A 22,358-nucleotide genomic window follows, 5' to 3' on the forward strand; every position below is an offset into this window, starting at 1 on the left:
GCACTCTTCAACTCCGATCTGGCACAGACTTGTGGTACAGACGCTGTTGATCAAGTAGACGACGTTGCTAGTTATGATTTCTTTCGATGTGAGACCCTTCCGGAGATTGTCCTTTCGGATGTATATCGTCCCCGCCAGCGGTACCCTTCCGAAAGGTGGGGTCGGTTCGCTTCATGTGAGAAGTATATACTAGCAACACCCAGGTCTAGACTTCATTAACACGTGGAGTCCAACATGCCGACATCGAATCAGCATTCGATGTTCGTGCTTATCTCTACACCACCATGCTTGGCCTGCCGGAGGGTGCGAGCCGATTCGAAGCTCATCTTGACGGCTATCTGTTCTGACATGGTACGGAACGATGCTAATCACCATTGCCGCGACTGCCAGACGCACGGTTGAAAGTAGGTTTCATGGCGTATCGATATGCATGTCTGAAGACGGAAACAATTCCTTCTGGTCCTCCAGATTGACACGCCTCTTGTCATATCACTGACCATCAGAAAAGAAGTCTCGCAACTCGAGCAAGTCGAAACGCCCTTCTAGTTTTAACGTCCGGCATCAAAATAATCAGCCTCCCTACTCAGACCATGGCAGCCATGGAGCTCGAGTCTGCCATCCCGGCGCATCTTCAACAACCCCGAACAGTGCCTGCGAGAACACCTGACAACTACCAGCCTCCCGTCCCGGCGTACAGCGCCAGATTTCCCATCGACACCAAGGACCTCGTCATAGCCATCATCGGAGTCCAAAGAGGAGGCAGCATCGATCTCAGACCTCACAGCGCAGGCTTCAAGGAAATTGTCTCTTTCGTCGAAGCTCCACTGGACAAATCCAGACCTCGCTACTGGGAAGCTGCCACCGTGACCGACAACCGCGGCTACTTCAACGAGACTGCAATCGCATACTGGCAGACCAAGTCAGACTACGAGCAATGGTCCACTGAGAGCGGCTTCAAGTCTTGGTGGGCAAGTCTCCAACCGGAGATGGAATCCGGATGGTTTCTCGAAGTCCTACTCCCTTCGATCGACCGATTCGAGACTGTCTTCTCCGACAACAATGAGCCAGAAGGAGCTGCCTTCATGCGTGAGGGTGTGAGCGGTCCGATCAAGGAACATGTTTACTGGGGCAGCATGAGAGATCGCCTGCCTGTAGCTCAGGTCAACGAATTGCACGGCGATCGCATGACTGAACAGAGTGGACAGAAGACGGACACGAAGTCTCAGCGAGTCCGAGTCGCCGGCAGGAAGAATTTGGCTATCATTCGCAGCGGTCAGGACTGGTCGAACACGAATCCGCACGAACGGGAGTTGTATCTGAATACCATGCATCCAGTATTGATCACAGGCATGACGTTTCTTCGCGATGAAGGCGATGAGGTCGGCTGCATCAATTGCAGATTCATGGACGTCGTGCAGAAGGACGAAAGCGTGGACAAGCCGACTGACAAGACGTTCGGCCTGGCTTACTTCGATCAATTGGAGAGTCTCGAGAGCTGGAGCAAAGGCCACAAAACACATCTCGATATCTTCGGGCGGTTCATGCAGTATGCGGGGGAGTTGCAGGGAAATGTGTCGTTGCGATTGTTTCACGAGGTGATGGTGCTGGATCCGGGACAGCAGTTCTTCGAATATGTCGGCTGTCATAGTGGAACTGGGATGTTGGCTTCGCTTTGATGAAGGAAGAGAAGGGGGGAGGTTGTCCAAGTTAGCACGAAACGAGCAGGGCATGTTTCAGCAGCCTCCATCGCTCTGACGACATCGTGGGTGACGTCTGTCAAAGTTCTGGAGCTGTGTACGTCGTGAAACAATGACCCGTGTCGATGGAATTGAGCACTGCTTTCGCATAGTGCCTGAGCTGTGTATGCAGCAGCAAGAGCATAGTTCTATACAACGCATTTATGGCTGCGATTTATCTCTTTCGAATATCAAGGCATCCAAGTACGTGATCATGATCGACGGTAGGTAGCATCCGCATAGATAGCCCGTACGTTCATCGAGGCTTCCAAGTAAGCTGAGTGCGCTGAGAACGCATCGAATTTCCAGCCATCGTTTGGCTGGCAAATTGTTATGTGCTACAAAAGACCAGCACATCATGCAAGTCAGAAGTCAGAGCCATGGTTTCCGTCTTCAACAAGGCAAAATTGTTGCAGCTTCGGACCAGGCAACGGCTAATCTTCAATGCTCACGGATGGAAGCACTGTGCTGTTGAGATGCTGTGGATGCTGACGGCATGCGTATGCATGGAGCTCTCGCCAGACTGGCACCTAATCTACCTTTGAGATTTCAGGTCATTCCTATACTCAACATGTTGGGCAGAAGACAATGGCAGATGTTCATTCGAGTCGAAGACTCTTACATACATGCCGCAGAGCAGAAGCGAAGGGAGATCAAGTTCTAATAAAATCCAATACGTTCGACACAAAAACTAGACTAAGGAAAACATCGCCGTATGTATCAAAGCCATGCACACAGAGCAAAACCAGCAGCATCGAGGCTCCGAAGCAACGACGAGCGCATTAGAACGACATTCCTCGTATGGACGCCTCATTAATGATCAATCCGACACCCGATCCCCTCATGAAAGGTATCTTAAGCGAAGAAAGCCAAGAAGGCACCGAGACCGGCGACGAAGCCAGCAGTGTTGAGGGAGGCAGCGCCAGTGTAAGTCGCAGGTGGTGGGTTGGGTCCAGTGGCGGTAGCATTGTGGCTCTTGGTTGGCTGGTAGACCGGAGGCTGGTATGGAGCCGGTGGGTTGGACTCCACGGGCTGGTGAGGAGCAGGTGGGTTAGGCTGAGGCTGGTATGGAGCTGGTGGGTTGGACTCCACGGGCTGCACTGGCGAGACAGGAGTCGTGCCGTGAGCAGGCTGCTCAGGTTGGTGAGGAGCAGGTGGGTTAGGCTGAGGCTGGTATGGAGCTGGTGGGTTGGACTCCACGGGCTGCACTGGCGAGACAGGAGTCGTGCCGTGAGCAGGCTGCTCCGGTTGGTGAGGAGCAGGTGGGTTAGGCTGAGGCTGGTATGGAGCCGGTGGGTTGGACTGAGCGGGGTGCTCTGGCGAGACAGGAGTCGTACCGGCTGGCGGAGCTGGAACAGGTGCGGTCTGGTACGGTGGTGGGCTGGGTCCAGCAGAGTGAACGCAAGCAGTGGCGGACGTGAACGAAGAAGCCGTGAAGGGGTTGTATCCGATGCACTTGGCGTAGTCAGCGGAGCACTGGGCTTGGTTGGCGTGCGGGATGTTGCGGCAGGTGTCATAGTCCATGTTGCACTTCTCCGCGCACTCATCGCCAGCTGGCGGAGCGGTGGTCGCTGGTGGAGGAACGGTGTAGTAGTGGGTCGCGAAAGAGGTTACAGTGGTCTCCTCGCATGGAGTCGTAGATTCAGCTGGGATCGGGCCAGCGGGCGTGGAGGCGCTCTCGGAGAAGCTGACCGGAGGTGGCAGAGAGTAGTACGGCGTAGCGTAGGTCTCGGTCTCGCAAGGAGTGGTCGACTCAGTTGGGATCGGGCCAGCGGGCGTGGAGGCGCTCTCGGAGAAGCTGACCGGAGGTGGCAGAGAATAGTACGGGGTAGCAGAGGTCTCGGTCTCGCAAGGAGTGGTCGACTCAGTTGGGATCGGGCCAGCGGGCGTGGAGGCGCTCTCGGAGAAGCTGACCGGAGGTGGCAGAGAATAGTACGGCGTAGCAGAGGTCTCGGTCTCGCAAGGAGTGGTCGACTCAGTTGGGATCGGGCCAGCGGGCGTGGAGGCGGTCTCAGAGAAAGACACTGGCGGTGGCAGAGAGTAGTACGGCGTGCCAGTGCTCTCGGTCGCGGTCTCGCAAGGAGTGGTCGATTCAGTTGGGATCGGGCCAGCGGGCGTGGTGCTGGAAGAAGCGCCATACCCAGGCGGGTACACTGGAGCAGAGCTCGAGGCACCGTAGCCAGGCGGGTAAACCGGAGCGGAGCTGGAAGTCATCTCGGGAGACGATGGAGTGGTGCTGGAAGAAGCACCATAGCCAGGCGGGTACACTGGAGCAGAGCTCGAGGCACCGTATCCAGGAGGGTACACTGGAGCAGAGCTCGAGGCACCGTATCCGGGAGGGTACACTGGAGCAGAGCTCGAGGCACCATACCCAGGCGGGTACACTGGAGCAGAGCTGGAAGTCATCTCGGGCGAAGACGGAGAAGTGGTAGTCTGCTCAGGCGACGGCGGAGTGGTCGAGCTGTGCTCGCAGGTGGTGTCGACAGGTCCGGCGGGCGAGGACGTGTTGTAGTAGTTGCCGTAGCCTGGAAATGAAAGGTCAGTCGGTTTTCCTCGCGCAAGACACAGACACGGTCTGAAAGCTGGCATGGTCTGAGAGCAACTCTCGGACAAAGCTGCAGACCGTCAATCGTTCCAAACTCACCCGGTGGCGGCGCGTATGGCGGAGGGGGACCAGCGCTGGTGGTGGCAGCAGGCGCACCATAGCCGACAGGAGCATTGGCAGCCATTGCCGCGGAGGCAAGGCCCATGAGGACGGCGTTCTTCATCATGTTTCTGTTGGTTCGATGTCGGATTGGATGATATTAGAAGGGTGTAAAGGGCAGGATGTGATCGCAAGCAGCGATGAGCGAGTGTAAAGTGCAACGAGTGACTGAGGGTAAGCAAGAGAAAAGGAAGAACAGAAGGGTTAAAAAGCTGTTGAACTGCAGGACGATGTTGTGATCATGGCTGGGGAGATGGAAATATACCTCGCAATACGACCCTACACGGTTTCCGCATTCGTACACGCTACTGCTCCTGACTGGGAACAAGGTACCCATGCACCATGCACCATGCACTCGGAGATGCGTACGCGGATGGTGCTTGCCATTGATGACATGCAGGCCCGTGCTGTGTGCGAGATGACCCCGAGGAGACCAAGAAAAGCAACGTGTGGAGACTTCGAGATGAGCCACGATTGTCAAAACAGCGGGATCCTGGTTAGGTCGGACCTTCTGGAGAAGCCGTTCGTAAATGGTGCAGTAGGTCAAGAATATCGGAGAATATCCCGCACGCGTTCCAACGTAGGTCGTCTCTGATGTTGTAAATCTGTGACTCTACAGCGGTGCATCGTGAGAGAGCGCAAGTTTCCAAGATCCCTGACGTCGGGCCTGGTGATTACTCCGGATCTTCACATCCCACGCAGCAATCCTCTCTGATCAATTTTGTTAGCCTCGCAGTGGGATAAATTTGATGCCTCCATCGACAAGGCCAACCCAGGAATCATTTGATTGACATCCACGAAGGTTGGTCCGCGCGAAATCGCCGCGCAGGTGAACAGCATTTTTGAGGCCGATCGTTGTTCGTCGCCATGTACTGGGTCTGCGGCAGCTGCGGGTTCCTGCATGGGTCAATCCTGGTCAAAATGAGATGACACTTGCTGGCACTCCGTACTCGTTTCGCGACCTGACATGTTTTTTTCTTTTGGTATGACGCGGCTGCTTTTTGACAGACTTCAAATCCGCCGGAGTGAGTTGACACTCGAAAGCCTCGGATCGGGAAGTTCACCGAGAATCTGATGATTCTCACTGCGAGCACACGACAGAGAAGTTGTCGTGTTCATTTTGTCAGTCATCTCTCGAGATCCAGGGATCCCAGCCTGCTAATAAAGAACTTTCGATAGATCCTCGTATAATCGCTGCTAGTTGGCCTTGCTAGCAAGGGCGTCGTTGCTTGCGATCCCAACAGTGGCGAATAGCCTGATGATTGATGGATGGCGAGTTTTGCTGGGTCGTCCGGTCACGATTTGGCTGGCAAAGATGACAATTGTGAACAGAACAACACGTCCGCCTGCTGTGATGGAAATTTTGATTAGAACTTTGAATGAAGATGAATGCGGAGTTTGTTGCGACATGATGCCAGCACCTTGGCAAGGCACTAAAATTGCCGCTAGTCGCGCTCTTGCCGTGACTACATGTGATGAGTGAGCACAATAATGGTCAACTTCCTCAATACGAAGAAGCACCGCTTGGCTCTCGAGTACGAGTTCCGCTCCATACGGAGATCGCACCAAGGTGCGCCGAGACCTATCATTGAACCATTGCTTTCCTGGCAGTGGCATCTCATTGAACATAAGTCACGGGTCACTCTACCACTCAGCACCGCACGATGCGGCCCGCGGGCACAAGGTGCATAATTCTCCTCGCAGAGCCGCATCAGCGGCATGGGCATAATTTGTGTTGAGATTCCAGACATTTCGCACGGCTTCTCACACCCTCGCAAACACCATGCATGTCTAGGCCATCCGATCCGAATGCCTCCAACATGGACCAGCACCCAGAGGCGGTCAAGCAGCACGTCACAATCAATAAACCTTCGACTCCATCGCCTGCTCATCAATCGCCCAAATCTCACACGACTTGAGAGACAATGAAGGCCCGAGCAACAACGGTCCCCTGCTCGGCGCAAGTCCGCAAATCGCGATCTTTTGACCGCCATGGACCAGCCCGTATTCACCATCACAAGCCCACGCGGAGTGATGATCCGAAGCAGAACCGCAGATGCGAACCATTCCGATGAGGCTGGTTTATGACTGCATGGCACTTGTCGGGTTCGAGTCGATAGTTCATGGTCGTATTCGGTAATTGACAACATCCGCTTCGCCCTTTCGTATTCGGTGATTCGAAAGTCAGACAGCTGGGGCGCGGAAATTGCCCGAAAAGCGGTCACTGGAAATGATGTTGCGTGCTCCTTGTTGCCGTGCTTGGGTCTGAGACTTGACAATTTGCGCTTGACAGGCTCGAAAGGGTCTCGCATGCAAAGCTTGACAACTCTTATCGTGAGACTCGAAGATCTCTGATTGATTGGAAGCTAGATCGGCAGGCTATCCATGGACTCCGGCGTCTTCGCAACCCACAGATTCAATTGCCGACATCACATCCCATGCCATCAAGCCTACGCTCTCAGCAATGGACTCGGCCTCTTCTCCTTCGGCATCAATTGCTCCCGCCCCGTGATGGACTCATCGTTGAGCACGCCCGTAGAAATGACAAAGTCCCAGAAATCAGCCTGACCATGATATTGCGTCGCACCACGACTGGTGCGCAAACGAGCCCTCACATCCTGCACCAATCCGCTCAGTCGATTCCACTCGCCTCGCTCCGCCAGCGCCCGCGCGACGCACTCCTGCGCACGCCAACCAGGTTTGATGCCGAGATGTTGAGAACGACGAAGGAAATCGAGCATCGGCTGAATGCCGACTTCGTGGTGAAGTTTGGCGTAACCCTCGATCATGCGGTCGAAGAAGATGCCGTCCATGGGTGCGGTCTTGGAGCCTTTGCTGTCTTCGATGCGAGCCCACAGAGCTTCGATTGCTGGGAGGTTGGGAGGCTGCGAATCGAAGTAGTTGCTCATGAGGATCGTGTAGATGTGTGGTGTTGGCTGGCAGCCATTCTCGAGCATGTGGTTGAGAACAGCCGATGCGGCGGACACATTCGAGTGGACTTTGAGGAGGCGGTCGATGATGAGAGCATAGGCTTTGACGTCGAAGGAGAGATTGTCACTCTCGCTGGTGAGAGTATCGAGGAGACCGAATACCTTCTTCTCCTGCGCGGCGTGGTCGAGACCGTCGAGAAAGCCGCCTTGGAACAATGCGGTCAGGAGCACCGTCCAGGTCGTGCTATCTGGCTCAATGCCACGCTCTCGCATTCGTTGTAGAATCTTCAGAGCGTCGTTCGCTTTGGAATGCCGCATGGCAATATTCATCAACGTGTTGTAGGTGATGAGGTCTGGTTCTATCCCGAATGTGCGGCCCCAAGCCACTACCTTTCCAACCTCCCAGTCCGTGGTATTGGCAAGCGCTGAGATTGCTGAGTTCATGATGGCGCAGTTGGGCCGCGGTACGCCATTAATATCCCCTGGATACTTGATCAAGAGCTGAGCGATGCTCACTTCAGGCGTGTTGGCGTTCTTGCGAGTATGTTTGTTCTCTCTCGCATGCTGTTCGTGAGCGGCAGCATGCCACTCCTTTCCCATTTCACTCAATGCCAAGAGCCCATCTCGGGTCTGCTTCAGCCTCAAAAGGCCGAAGATTCGTGTAGACCAAGCTTGATGATCAGGCTGTATGCCAGCGTGCCGCATTCGCTTCCACATACTGTGCAAGCCACTCACATCGCGGGAGAACTGGGCGCCACGCATGACGGCGGTGTAAGTGTTGACTCGCATCTTGTATCCAGCTTTGCCCATATGTGTCCAAACCTGAACAGCACTTTCCGGGTGTCGTGCCTCCAGAAATGCCAACATGAGATGCTCGTAGACCTCGATGGGCAGAACGTTGGATTCAAGATTTTGAAGCTGGGCAAACTTGCAGACATTGGACCTGATGCGCTCCATCCACATTGCATCACGCCGCTCTCGCGCGTTGAACAAAGAGCTGATTTGCTTAGTCGCGAACTCCTCAATCTCGGGAGTTCGCGGTGGTTCAGAAAACGGGAAACGGAATCCCTCTTTTGAGTCATTGAGCTCTTCGTGCTTCTCGTGCGACGTGGCGATTGTCTCGCGGGCTTTGCCGGGCTTTGCTGGGTCGACAATTGGAGTATACTTCAAGCCGAACCTCTCAATCATGGCTTCATAGCGTTCGAAGAGCAGCTTGTCGTACATCCCTGTCATCCGTGTGGCCAGAATTGGTGGAACGCGCGATTGTGGAGCAGCCTTCAGCAGTCCCTCTAGGAGATCAATAAATGGCGCATGTTGCGACAGCTCAATGACGGACCATGTCTTGCGGACCACTTCCAGCGTCAGTAGCGCGGGAGTCGCATAATCATACCGTGTTTCATTAGCTTGGGTAGCGTCCAACGATTCAGGTAACCGGGCAAGTGTACGCAGCATGGCCTCGAAGGTCATGTCTGGCTCAACAGCAAGACTTTCCGACTGTTCAAAGCTTCCTAAGGAGGGCAGGAAGCTCCAATCAAACTCATCCGCCACGCTCGGGCGTACTGCAGTGGGATCGCTATTCGTGGACGGCTTTGTGGGCTCACCCGGACTCGTGGAGAACACGGCACCTTTCCAGATCTCCATCAATTCTGAAATAGCCAGCTTGAGAACAACTGGGTCCGTAAGGTGCCCGGGCAAAATCAGGTTCGCGAGGCCCACAGTCATTGTTATAAGCACGGGATGTGTATGCCAATGACTCGCTGAGCGTAGTCGCCGTAGCGTGCGAAAAGCATCTGATGGACTCGGCACAGTGCTTGTAGTGCCGAGTTTGAGGGAATGCACCCATCTGTCGACCACTCTGAGGAGAAGCGGCTTGATGGCCACCGCAAAGTTTGGATAAAAGGTCAAAGAGACCCGGTCGGTCGGCTTCAGCTTCATGTATTCCGCTTCCATCTCTTGCAATGCACTCCATGCATTGAAGGGGTCCCGCTTGGCTTGTTCTATGATGTCGCGCACCCTGCTCTCTAGAGCCGCATGAGCCGAAGTCTGGGTCGTTCGTGGTCGTGAATGCGATGATTCCGTCTCGGATGTGGTTTGGGAGTTCCATTGTGTTGTCTTCCGCGTGTCTTCGATGGGTATTCTCTCACGGGCCTCAATAGGCGGCTTGCGTGGTGGTTCAACGGGAGACCTCGCGGGACCTGCGATGGGTGCCCTCCGTCGAGTATGCGGGCCTCTCTCTTGGTCCAGCTGCGTCAGAATTTCTTGAGGTCCCAAAGGCTGCTTTGAGTATCTCCCAACTCGTCCAGTGTAGCCATTCAGTATTCCATCGACGGTCTCGCTAGCCGAATCCTGCAGAGCCTCCCTGCTACCCTGAAGTGCATGTCTCGAGGAATGGCCATCGGTTCCACCGTACAGGGCGCGTTGCCCATTGACCGATTGTCGAGACTGTGTACCGGAAGTGCGTAGCCCTGCTGATGACAAAATCGTCCGTTGTGCGCGACACGCAAGACATATATATGAAACGGTCATCGAGATTGGCAGCAAACAATGCGGACACCAGTAGACGCGCCGTGTCGCATTATTGAGAAGCTTGAAGACCTCCGCCTTCGCCGCAGCTTGCCGCGTATGAAGCTTTCCTGACACGTGCGTTTTGCATTGCCCGTTCCTGGCGCGGGTGCAAGCAAGTGAGGAAGGTAAGCCGATGAGACTGCATCGCTTCCAATTGCTTGAACAGCAAACGTGCATTCACTCACACATCACTCTTTGCGCTCTGCCCCTTGATCGATCCGCCACGATTGATTGTTCTAAACACTCTCTCCAACGAATGCATATCAATTAGCACAGTCCTCTTTCGCAAGGAGGATCTACCACGTCAACCATGACCACTCTCCAACCCAGACCGCCGTACAGCGACGATGAGCTCTCGAAGCTCTACCCTTCGAACCTCCAACTACAACAAGTACAGATTCTCCTCCGCCATGGCGAGCGGACACCGGTCTCTGCTCGCTTTAAGAATGCGGGACTGCACGGGACATGGCCATACTGTAAAGCTGCAAACGAGATGAGGTCGGCGATGTTGGTGGCAGACGGATGGGACACATTGGCTTGGAAGAGGAGACTGGAGACGTTCGGGAATGGTGATACACCAAAGCTGGCTGCGGGACCTGGAGGAGAGATCGACTCAGTTTGTCAGCCAGGAGAACTTACGGATAGAGGACGCGAGACAACACTTGCACTCGGGCAACGGATACGAAGTCTGTACGTGAACCAATTAGGGTTCATGCCAGCATTTCTCGATGAAGATTCACGGTCATCAGTAAATCTGCGAGCCACACCGATTCAAAGAGCATTAGAAAGTGTGCAGCAAGCGTTCACCGGGCTCTACCCGCCAGCATCAAGAGCGCCCGGTCTTTCCCCACCCACAATCGTCCAACGATCATGGCAAGACGAGACTCTCTTCCCGAACGAAGGCGGATGTAAGCGTTTCGCCGAGCTTTCGCACGCCTTTGCCGATCGTACTGCAAAGCTGTACAACAACTCACCGGAAATGGCCCTACTCAACAAGAAGCTTGGAAAGTGGATGCCTCAGGAGTCACCCGTCGTAGCCGTCGACGCCCACCCTCGCCTCAGCGGAATCATGGATTCCATCAACGCGACTCTCGCTCACGGACCCGCGACGAAATTACCATCAGAATTCTACGACGATCAAATCCGATCAAAGATTGATCGGATTTGTGTAGAAGAATGGTTCATCGGATACCAAGAGAGCGACGAGTACCGCAAGCTCGGAATCGGCTCCTTGATCGGTGACGTGACCCAGCGAATGGTTGAATACACCGGCGGCGTACCCAAAGAAGGTCAGGACGAACCTCTGAAGATGAGCCTTTCCGGCTGCCACGATACAACCATCGCCTCCGCCTTAGCTGCGTTAGGAGGCTTCCGCATCGACACCGACAAATGGCCCAACTTCACATCCTCCATCGCCTTTGAACTCTTCAAAGCTAAGCGCGACTCTTCATCCAGCAGTCCTCCTCCTGCCACCAAGAAAAGCTGGATCCCGGCCTTCTTCTCCTTTTCCGCTCCTGCTCGACTCTCCACTACTAACGCGCGTACACCTCTCGTCGACATGCCCGACTCGCACAAAGCATCACTCGACGACCACTACGTCCGCATTCGCTACAATGACAAGCCCGTCACGCTGCCGTTCTGTAAAGCTCCGGGAAGGCATCTGGAGGGCGATGAGAGTTTCTGCACGTTAAAGGCGTTTAAGGAGGCAGCGGACATGGTTACGCCAACGGACTGGAAGAAGGAGTGTAAGAGCAATCTCGGCAAGACTGCGTTCTCGGAGAAGATCAGTCCAGCGCCGGGGTGGGAGGCGAAGTGATGGGTATGGGGCGTGCAGGAGCGCGTGTTGGTATTGCGGAATGAGAGCGAAAATCGAGGGAGATGGGAGCGTATGACCTCGGTGCGTAGACGAACCTAGAAGATAGAGATCCTACATTGACCAATAGAAACGACCACGACCACTGCGCCCGATCTCTCGTTTGCGGAAACGAACTCGCAAACGGCATCTTCGTCTTTCAATTTTGGCCGAACCGTCCTCTCCGCGTCCGGATATCAAGGTAACCCGCGAATCCTCCTCCTTGCGTTCCGCATACCGTACATCACATCGACTTGGCAACTCCGCATGGAATTTGGTGCAAGTTCCGCCAGCAGCAGTCGAGTACTCCCTACGCTACGGCTCCTGACAGCCGTCATATTTCAACACCCCGACTCCCATTGGAATTGCTCGAAGTCATTGCCGCAGATCCCCGTAGCGGTCCTACACGCTTCAGAATCGGACTTGTTCGCCTTGCCATACGTCAAGTCGACAGTCTTGAAGCACATTCGGCGTCCGCGTCACATTTCATCAGCACATTGTACCCGCACTCCTCCCTTCGCACGATAACGGGCTCACCCACCCTGTCTGGCAAACTGTCGTCCGCTTCGGCAATAGTTCGATCGCGGATGATAAGGGCAGGCCACATAACAAATATGGGCCATCACGAATGCAGATATTGGTCTATCGAACTTTGTTAGCTTCGGGATGCTGTATTGACTGCTTGGGGAATGACATTGCTGATGACTTGTTCTTCGCACGTGTCCATGCATAGGTTGAACATCGCAATGCACCCTGCGATGATGATGAGATTGTTGTTGCGCTTCTTCGGGTCTTGAATGGGAGTTCTGGTGAGGGCGGCGGCGGAAGTGAGGCCGACGAAGGCGAAGGCGGTAAGGCCGAGGAAGGGATGTGCTGCGACGAGGCGCATGGACGAGGCGCGGTTCTAGAGGAAGATGTGAATCGAATTTGTCAATGGAGTGGAAAGAGAGGGTAAGGTTTTGAGTCGTCCACGGTAGGTTACTGAGGCCTTATATGTGTATGCGCCTTCATGCCGTGCATGACCCTCGTTCCCTGTTCGCGAGACGACGTTGGTGGACGACCCTGATTCAATGCCGGTGAGGCGTGAGCAATTCATGGTCAAGTCGGTCGTTGCAGACTTCATCTCGTCTGCCATGAGGAGCGCGTGGATGAGCTGAGACTGGTCTCCATCGCTGTCGCTCTTGACTTCTGGCCAGGCTGGGACGGAAATCGTAGATTGTGTGGGATAATCGCATCGCCAGATACATTCATACCAGCAGGGAAAAAGAGAAGTGAGGCTGTTCGACCTCTCATACGGCTTGACTGAGACCGTCAAAGGCCAGTATTGTGATCGATCAGAGGTCTGGACAGGCCACGACGACGACGAGAATCACAGGTCGAGGTCCTACTCGTTGCTCCGAATGGACAGCACCCGAATCAGCAATACTTAACTGGTGGCTGCTCCGTACGATGAGCAAGCAAGCACATTTCTCCTCCGCAGGTCCTCACGGTCTCACAGTCCTGCAGCTTGCGGACCATGTCCGTACAGACGGAACACATGCGCCTGCGTCCGTCTGCTCGTCCCATCCGGAGCGCTAGCCGTAGAGGTAGGCATGCATGTATCCAATGCGTCCACTCATCGGCTGTCCGCGGTCTAAATGACTGCACACCTATTATGCGGACGACATGTAGCTTGCACTTGCTTGCATAGCTCTCGCACGTAGCCTGCATACAGAGCTCCCCTAGTCTAGATCCCCGGACCGCTGGCCGCGCGATCAAGGTCTCGGGGAGGGGTGTTCGTCTCGAGGTCTAGTAATAGGCGAATGCTATCCGACTTCATCTCAACTTGTACCGCGTGATGAGCTGACATCTCGTAGACCGCTTTGTCGTTCCCGATAGTTCGTCGGGGAAGGGCGGCTTTGAAACGAGTGGCTAGACGCGAGCGGAGATGCTCGCTCCACTAAGAAGAAGTGAATTCTCGTGCACTGACGAGGTGAGGCCGGAATTGGTCGTCGCCCAGCACAGCACCATCTAGCAAGACTCGTAAAAGTCGTTCTGGCCACGCGGGCGACAAGATGATGTCGCGGTCGGCTCCTTCCCACAAGACTCCACCCTCCATCTGCCGAGACGCCTCGTTCTCCACCCCTCTGTCACACTTGAATGAGGCGCTTCCATCGGGCCTTTTGTTGTTCTATAGGCGAACGCCCCACGCCCGTGAGGCGGGGTCTCCTTCACGTCACTTCACACGTGTTGGTGATGAGAACCTTTTCCTTTCGAGGTTGTTAGGTGATGTTCATCGCCATCGAGATCCGCCAACCATGCACCTCTATCCGCAATCGTCTCACGCACTGGGAAGAACATGGAAAACACCTCCAGTCTTCGACCCAATCCATCATAAAAAGGCCTGGCCTGGACTGGACTGGACTCCCACTCCCCATCCATCCTAGCGTGATCTCCCACGCCACCAAAAAGCTTCCCATTGCAAGGCCGGATTCCTTCCTTTTGCGGTATAGTCGAAACGACAAAGCCATAAACTTTAGTGCTCGGACGAACCAGACTTCCGGAACAACATCTTTGAGCACGCTACAACTTGTTGTTTTGGATGGCGGTGTTTTTGCTTTTTAAGCCGTATCAACTTCCATCATCGTCAAAAGTCGTTCCCAGCAGCGATGATGAAGAAAGAAGAAGAAGAACAAGCGGAGGGAAGCGCAATGTAGTTTTCGTTTGTCATATGGGGACAACTGATCAATGAGAGACCGCATTGGGTCGACACCACCACTCTGAAGCATTGCATTGCAGCGGAAACGGATTGCTTCCTCCGGCTAAACAGCTCATCCCTGAAACCGTCCAACGGTCGAAGCTGGAAGCTTTGATTGGGAAACTCTAATAGAACAAAGGTCGTATCCACTTTTCCTCGACCCGAGGGATGGATCAACCAGATTGATTGACATGTGAGATCATTGTTCGATGAAACCTGACACACTTTGACAGGTGGATCGTACCTCCACATCAACGGCCCCAACGACGACATCCATATGGGGCTGAAGACAAAATAATGCTCGCGTGAGAACATACCCAAAGTCATCAGTGCTTTCTCGTGTGATGACGATGATGGAAGCTGGAGTCAAGTAAAAGCGATCGCAATGTTCAGTCCGTTCTTATCATATACGTTCTCATCCTCGCACCGTCTATCATATTACTACAACAAAAAGTCCTTCGAATCTCCAGCCAAGCAATAAACGCCGTGTGTATTCCCATTCCATTCTCAGTAGACTTCCATATCCATCCCTTTCCTCGATCTATTTGTGCATCTGCCGCGAGCGGGTATCACAAAGATCGCTGGTCGAAAAAAAAACAAAACGCTAAAAGCTGCAGTAGACGAGGTTGGTGTAAGAAGAAGCGAAGTCGCTAAAACGCAATAGCAAAGTGTAAGAGCAAAAAAGTGGTCGTCGAGGTAGAAGATCGTCCAGTCCCATTCGGTCGTGGTGGTGGTGGTGGCCGATGAGCTGGACTCATCGATGTCGAGATGTCGTGGTCGTGGTCGTGATATCGTCGAGGTGAGGATGCGTAGTATGATGAAGTGTCGACAGCACTCTCAGAACGTGCTCCAGACCATTCCACCCTCGCTCCTAGCCATACTGCCAATCCGAAAGCCATCGCTCTTCTTCGCCGCGCTGGGAATGGGCATCGCGGTCCCTTGCGAACTATTCGAGCTCTCGGCAATACTCCCCGCACGGGAATGATGCAGTCTCCTCACGACCTTCCAGCCATCCCAACAACTCTTACACGCCTTGCTCGCGGTCCCATTCGGATGATATCGTGCGTTCTGATCCAGCGGAACGGTATGCTTGATATGCTGATCGCAGACCAAATTCCCGCACCGTCGACAATGATGCCGTCGGAAGAAGAATGTGAATTGTTGAGCGCAGATGTAACATGCCACGGCTGAAGCGTCAGGTTTCCAGTGAGCGGTTGTGGGTGCGCCGGTGACTTCTCCTAGCTCTTCTGAGAGGGCGTCGGACTCGGCGCGGGTGAGGCCTCGACGGAGGGAAGCGTCTTCGCGAAAGGAGGCGAGGCTGCTGCCGGAGGTGAAGGGGGAGGTGGGAAGGTCGAGGGTGGAGGCGGAGTCGGTGCGAATGCTGTCGAAGGAAGAGTCGGTGCTGGCGGGTGGTGTGTCGGGCGCACGTGGGCGAGTGGGAATGTCGGTGGGTCGGCCGAGTTTGTTCTCTGGACGAAGAGCGGCGGGGACGTAGAGTGGTTGGCGAGGCTGCCGTAGTTGACGGGCGGTGTTGTTGTGGTGGTTGCTGTGGCCGGAGTGGAAGGAAGTTGGAGAGATGTTGGTTGGTGACGGGTCTTGCGATTGACTTTGTCGTGGATCGTAGTGGTTCTTGGAGTAGAGCGTATCGGGCGGTGAGGGCCCTGCGTGAGGATTCATGTAGTAGTTGGAGGTATTCGCGGCGGGTGCAGCGATTGTGGTGGTCGCCATTTTATTGGGTATAGACGGCGAGCGACGGTAGTGAATGGTGGGCGAAGATCATCTGATTGAGATGTTGAGAGGGTTGAGGTCGCAGTGCAGTGCAGTGAAGATTGCGGTCGTCACGACTTGACAATCTTTTGGACAAAGACGAATGGTGAGAAGGGACAATGGCAAGCGACGGCGCAATACTTTCAATGCCTCGAGGCTGCAGTCCCGGAGGTCCGTTTCGTAGCGGTCAGTCGGATTGATCGAATGATCGAATGGGATGGATCGTTTGGCGCAAGGAACGAGATCCCGCAGCGATCTTGGGGGGATGAATGCCGGGGAATCGATTGGCAGAGGGTTGGAGGAAAGATAGCGGAGGTCGGCAGGTCTGTCTCACAAGTGTGCGGAAGCGCCTTATCGGTCGGCAGTCTGAAGCACTGTGCAGAGTGAGGTCCTTCTTCCTTGACGCAGGGGGAGAGAATAAGGTAGTGGTTATCTCTTGCGACGGGGAGTTGGGGTTGAAACGTGGGAGGGATGGGGGTGGATGGGAGAAAGTGACCTGTATACAGCAAGATCAGACCAGGAAGATGGGATGGGTGGTATCGGGTAGGTGTATCCCAACCCAAGTATCGACGAAGGGAGGGCAGGTCCGCTGGTAGAACTCTCGTCTCGCCAACTTTTGCCGAGAGTTCGACTGGCGGCCGAATGAGCTGCCGCCACTGGCCACTCACAGACTCAATCTCACACTTGATCCCACCCATCCCAGCAGAATCCCATCCGCGCTTGTCGAATGTAGGCAAAGCGTCGCGTGTTCTCTTGGGAAGTACAGTGCCTTAGTCTCTTCTGCTTCTTCTTCGCGCCTGCCCCATTTGTACATTCTATGCGGTGAAGCAGAACGAAGACAAGAGACACGACACTCTTCATGAATCATACCGCATCACTGCTAGCTACCCAACTCCCCGGAAAGGACGTCCGTCACATTGGGTTTCATCGGCGCACACCAAACTCCATCTCGATAGTCTTCAACGATCTGGCTGGTTGTCAATGATTGCATACGATACGATGAGAAGCAGTGCCGTCGATGAATAGCACGAAGCCGACCAGGATGAACCCTGGAGATGCAGATATCATACGCATACGCCGCTGATTCGCGGGCTGTCATCATCGGAACGTCGCTGATTGGTCGACAGTCATCAAAGATAAGAACGGAAAGCTTGGGTCTTCTCCTCCGGCACATCCCCGAGTCTTCCACCTCCGGCACAAGACGGGACGGCCGATGCGCCCGTTTGACTCTCGTATTACCACCGCCGCCCCGCCCCCGTCGCTTTGCATCAGCACATGGGTGAGAGGTCTCTATCACGATTGCGGGGTCTTTCGATGCCATGCCATCTCGATTGTCTCGCGTCCATGAATGGACTACCACTCCTTCCCTCTTCGTATGCACATCTCCCTCGACGTCTGCTCTTCTGGCGACTCCCCAGTCCACGAGTGCTTTATGAAATGAGGTCGGCAGTATCCGCTGCTGGTGAACGAGGAGGAGTCTCTGTACGAGGGCTCGCACATGGGGGAGGCGAGACTCAGGGTCCACAGAGAGAACACCTCGGCCTTTTCTCCAGTCCAGCCAGACAAAGCTAAGTACAGTCGACGACGAGTATACTCTCCTTCACATCTCAGTCGAGTCCATATCTCCTTTCTGCTTTAAAATCAACTCAACGAAACACCTGCTTGCGTGGTCTGCAGCTATATTCCGACTCCGCCGAACAAAATCGCAATCGCCGCCGCCACCTGTGGCACATCAATTCACAGCGCCGAGCTGAGCCCGAATACTACGTAAAGCTTGGGCCGAGCATCACGCCGTACGTCTTCATCAAAGGGGACAGTCTAGCACCGGAACCTCCGGTTCGACGGCAGACAACATCACACCATGTCCATCCAATCCGTGGCGGTCGAGCAGACCAAGACGCCTCTTCCTCCAGCTCCCGAGGGTGTTCTGAACACTGCACAATGGAGCATCTTCTCCGCCATCGCCACTACAATCGTTCCGTCCATCGCTCAGTCCGCCCAGGGCAACAGACTGCTGCAACTGCCGGTGCGTAAGGAGCTCTACAACCCGGCCGTTAGCCGCATTGCGAATCTGTGCCCGGAGAACGATGCTGGACTCATCACGGCATATCTTGGTGAGAGCGCCACAACCTCTCCACAGTTCCAGGAGCATGTCTTTCGGTTGATCAACAATCACATGAGCGAAACTGATCGAAATGGATTACTCTTCATCTTGAACGCTCTCAAGTAAGTTGTCCTTCCACCCACTCCCGCATGCAACAATCCACATGACCCTTAACAACGTGGTCGGATTGCATTAAACTACAAGTGGAATCCACCCCGAACCAAAACCGAACTCTATCCACCCAAGCTCCTCCCAACACAAAGGCGAGACCCATCTTTGCTGACGAAAATACCTCAACTATAGCACACGAGCCGGCTCTCTCCTCTTGACCGGCCACGCGACGACAATTGATTGCTTGCCGATTCGAGACCGCGAACAGATCATCCTCGGATGGGCCCGCTCTCGTATTCCGCTATTGCGCGGACTCCACCGGTCGTTGACTTCCCTATCCCGAGCATACTGGATGAGAACGTCGTCGACACTTCCACGCCTACTTGCTCACCCCAACACTCCCATCGATGCCGCTCTGCCGAATGCCGGGTTTGAGTTCCGCTTCATCCAGATCCCACCCTCCGCTCCTGAGGATGTCGAAGTCATCGAGACGGATGTGGTGATAGTAGGTTCAGGATGTGGTGGTGCTGTTGTCGCAAAGATTTTGGCTGAGGCCGGCCTCAGGGTCATCGTGGTGGAGAAATCCTACTACTGGTCGCCAGAGTACCTCCCCATGACTGAAGCAGATGCGCCATATCTCCTCTTCGGCAACGGCGGTGGACACATTTCCAACGATTCAACCATGACCGTCGTGCCCGGTCAAACCTGGGGAGGCGGCGGTGTAGTCAACTGGAGTGCCTCCCTCCAACCACAAGGTTTCGTCCGCAGGGAGTGGTCCGAGAAATTCGGCCTCAAGCACTTCACCACCTCCGCCTTCCAAGCCGACCTCGACGCCGTCTGCGAGCGCATGGGCGTCGGCCTGACCAACGTCAAACACAACAAAGCCAACACAGTCCTGATGGAAGGCGCCCGCAAACTGGGCTGGTCCGCGAAACCCGTCCCTCAAAACACCGGCGGCGAACTCCACCCAGACGGCTACTGCACACGAGGCTGTCGCTCCTGCGGCAAAAAGGGCCCCACCGTGACCTTCCTCCCCGACGCCGCCAAGTGCGGCGCCCGCTTCATCGAAGGCTTCGACGTGCAAGAAATCCTCTTCGGCGCCACCAACCCCGACGGCACAAAGCAGACAACCGGCATAAAAGGAATCTGGACCTCCCGTGACGGCCACGGCGGCGTCGCCGGTCCAGACGTCACCCGTCGCCAACTCATCATCAACGCCCGCCGCACCATCATCTCCGGCGGCAGCGTCTACACTCCCATCCTGCTCTCCCGCTCCGGTCTCAAAAACCGGCACATCGGCCGCCACCTCCGCCTCCACCCGGTCGCGATGCTCGGCGCCGTCTGGGACGAGGACGTCCGTCCCTGGGAAGGCGCCATCCTCACTTCCGTATGCAACGAATTCGAAAACCTCGACGGAGAAGGCTACGGCGCGAAACTCGAAGCCACGACGATGATGCCCTCTTCTTTCCTCCCCTTATTCCCCTGGACGGGAGGTCTCCAATTCAAAGAATTCACCGCCAAAATGCGTCGCATGACGGGCTACATCGCCCTCGCTCGCGATCGCTATGGAGGCCGCGTCTTCCCGGATCCGAAGGAACCCGGCCGAGCGATCATCCAGTACCATCCGAGCAAGTACGACAAACAACATATCCTCGCCGGTCTGGTCGGATTAGCGGAGATCATGTACGTCGAAGGCGCGCGCGAAATCTTCGCCACGATTCCTGGGTTGGAACCTTTTGTCCGCCCGTCTTCCGACGCAGCTGCCAATATCTCGGTCCACTCCACCGCTTCCCCGTCCGTGTCCGACGAAGCATTCCAATCCTGGTTGCACAAGTTGAAGACGATCGGTTTTCCGTACCCAGACACGGGTTTCATCTCCGCGCATCAGATGGGTTCTTGCCGCATGGGTAGCTCGAAGCATAACTCGGTGGTGGATGGCAAGGGCAAGGTGTGGGGTGCTGAGGGGTTGTATGTCGCGGATGCGAGTGTGTTTCCAAGTGCGAGTGGTGTGAACCCGATGATTACGGTTATGGGGATTGCGAGGGGGATTGCAAGGGGGATTGTGGAGGAGGAGGGGTTGGTGTTGGGTGGTGGAGAGGGGAGGGCGAGGTTGTAGATGTGATGATGGCATCATGGAGTAAGTTTATTGGGATCTGAGTTTGTACATATCGGCGGCAACTTCGAATTTGAAAGAGCAAAACAATGTTACCCTCCGAACAGCTGTCCTCTCCAATTCCACCAGACAAGATCCTCCTTGTCCAACTGCTCAACGCTACACACAGCAGATCTACACTGCCACCTCACTCAACACCTCAACCCCAAGCACCCATCGCGATCCCGCAGCGAGGACCCAACAATCCTTGTGGCATATACCTCACCTCGCAGTGTTGAGACACCCAGCCAACTTGCCCAAAGCGTGCTTTCATCCACACCACTCTCACCTCCATCTGAATCATGCCGCCCCCAAGGCAACACGATACTGCCGATAGTGGTAGGCGGTGAGGTGAGTGAGCTTGCTACGACGCCCGGTGGTAGCAAGCGGTGGGTTGGCCAGGATACGATGCTGGTAGGATGGTAAGCGGTGTGTTGTCGACAAGCATTTCCACAAATCGCAAATCGCGCTGTTTGCCAAAGTCGTTGAGTAATCGATGCCTGGACGAGACACGACGACACTGCAAAGGGAACGTGCAACTGAGTTCTAAGATAGGTTTCGCGTGGAATCGCGGGATCGGCGCTGTCTCAGATTGTGAGTTGAGTCTCTTCACGTGAAAAAATACCACCCGACCTCACGCCGCGGCGGCCGTAAGACGAGGTTACATTGCGGCAAGGGGATGACTCGGTGGATGCGATGTGCAGCAGCATGTGCGGATTTTTATCGTAGGAGAGAAAACATGTGCGACTGCGGGACGAGTGAGCGAGATTTATATTACAAGGGCGGCTTCGCACGACTTGCCTTTTTTTTTTTTTTTTTTTTTTTTTCTTGAGGAACTCGATGAGAGTGAGACGACGTACTCAGATTCCCGGAACGCAGCAGCACCTCAGCGAACGGAATACTCGACACGTCCTTGTCAAGGAGGAACAGAATTCGACTTCCTCAGCCAAACCCTTCCTCCCGTCAGAAGAGCTGCCCCAACTCAACAATGCGTCCAATGCGTACGTCCTCATCCCTCACACACTTACCTCCCAAACCACAACCGCTAACCCACCCTCCCAGCTTCCCTTAACCTCCACCACACCTACATCCCCCTCCTCACTCGACCAGCCTCATACACCTCCATCGACTCGATCCTCCTTTCGCGACTATCGCTCGAGTCGAGCGACTCTGCGCAATTCATCGGATTTTCGTCAAGACCGTCGCCGCGGGGGTCTCGACGGGAACGTTTGGGAGCGTGGTATCGACGGGAGAGAGCGGAGCAGAAGGCGATTTTTAAGGGGTTGGAGAGGTTCCATGTTTTTTGAAGGATTTGGATGAGTGCTTCGCGGGATAGGGCGTTCTGGTGAGGGATGGAGTTTGGTTTGGTTTTTTGGGAAGGTGACGGGATGGAGTTGGGAAATTTGAAAGCGGGATTTTTTTGTTAGTAGAGAGAATAGGGTTCTCGTACCCATCCGTTCGTCGTGTTGTAGGAGGTAGCGACGCTATTTCTTATGTTGAAGCCTGGCGGTGGTGGTATCTGGACATCAGATTGAGTCGTGGCTGTTGGTAGATTGATGCTGGTTGGTTGATGGAGAGGAAGGACAAGACTCACAAGAGGGACCTTGGGTTCGGATTTTGGCGACAGGTACGAGGTCTGCTTACCTCATCGCACTTCGGCCCGCAGCTTGTACACATTGACTTACACTTCTTCTTCGCTT

At 54.8% G+C, this 22,358-nt stretch overlaps 6 protein-coding genes across 6 annotated transcripts; 3 read left to right on the forward strand and 3 right to left on the reverse strand.

Moving 5' to 3' along the window:
* Positions 1–599: 599 nt before the first annotated feature.
* Positions 600–1,676, forward strand: MYCGRDRAFT_91113 (uncharacterized protein; the record flags this gene model as incomplete). The annotated part of the gene is made up of 1 exon (XM_003855094.1): positions 600–1,676. The coding sequence occupies one exon, from the start codon at positions 600–602 to the stop codon at positions 1,674–1,676; it is 1,077 nt and encodes a 358-aa protein (XP_003855142.1).
* Positions 1,677–2,310: 634 nt separating this feature from the next.
* MYCGRDRAFT_103427 (uncharacterized protein) lies at positions 2,311–4,655 on the reverse strand (the record flags this gene model as incomplete). Its single annotated transcript, XM_003855287.1, has 2 exons — positions 2,311–4,261; positions 4,381–4,655. The coding sequence occupies 2 exons, from the start codon at positions 4,505–4,507 to the stop codon at positions 2,592–2,594; spliced, it is 1,797 nt and encodes a 598-aa protein (XP_003855335.1).
* A 2,155-nt stretch (positions 4,656–6,810) lies between these two features.
* On the reverse strand, positions 6,811–9,896 carry MYCGRDRAFT_108288 (uncharacterized protein; the record flags this gene model as incomplete). Its single annotated transcript, XM_003855286.1, has 1 exon — positions 6,811–9,896. One exon carries the CDS (start codon positions 9,894–9,896, stop codon positions 6,891–6,893), a length of 3,006 nt encoding a protein of 1,001 aa, XP_003855334.1.
* Positions 9,897–10,245: 349 nt separating this feature from the next.
* Positions 10,246–11,896, forward strand: MYCGRDRAFT_68972 (uncharacterized protein; the record flags this gene model as incomplete). The annotated part of the gene is made up of 1 exon (XM_003855095.1): positions 10,246–11,896. One exon carries the CDS (start codon positions 10,246–10,248, stop codon positions 11,749–11,751), a length of 1,506 nt encoding a protein of 501 aa, XP_003855143.1.
* Positions 11,897–15,361: 3,465 nt separating this feature from the next.
* MYCGRDRAFT_108290 (uncharacterized protein) lies at positions 15,362–16,355 on the reverse strand (the record flags this gene model as incomplete). Its single annotated transcript, XM_003855285.1, has 1 exon — positions 15,362–16,355. One exon carries the CDS (start codon positions 16,250–16,252, stop codon positions 15,362–15,364), a length of 891 nt encoding a protein of 296 aa, XP_003855333.1.
* A 1,797-nt stretch (positions 16,356–18,152) lies between these two features.
* MYCGRDRAFT_37086 (uncharacterized protein) lies at positions 18,153–20,622 on the forward strand (the record flags this gene model as incomplete). The annotated part of the gene is made up of 2 exons (XM_003855096.1): positions 18,153–18,517; positions 18,699–20,622. 2 exons carry the CDS (start codon positions 18,153–18,155, stop codon positions 20,620–20,622), a joined length of 2,289 nt encoding a protein of 762 aa, XP_003855144.1.
* Positions 20,623–22,358: the final 1,736 nt, after the last annotated feature.

The sequence above is a fragment of the Zymoseptoria tritici genome, chromosome 2 (genome assembly GCF_000219625.1).
Source record: "Zymoseptoria tritici IPO323 chromosome 2, whole genome shotgun sequence".
Classification (NCBI taxonomy): Eukaryota; Fungi; Ascomycota; class Dothideomycetes; order Mycosphaerellales; family Mycosphaerellaceae; genus Zymoseptoria; species Zymoseptoria tritici.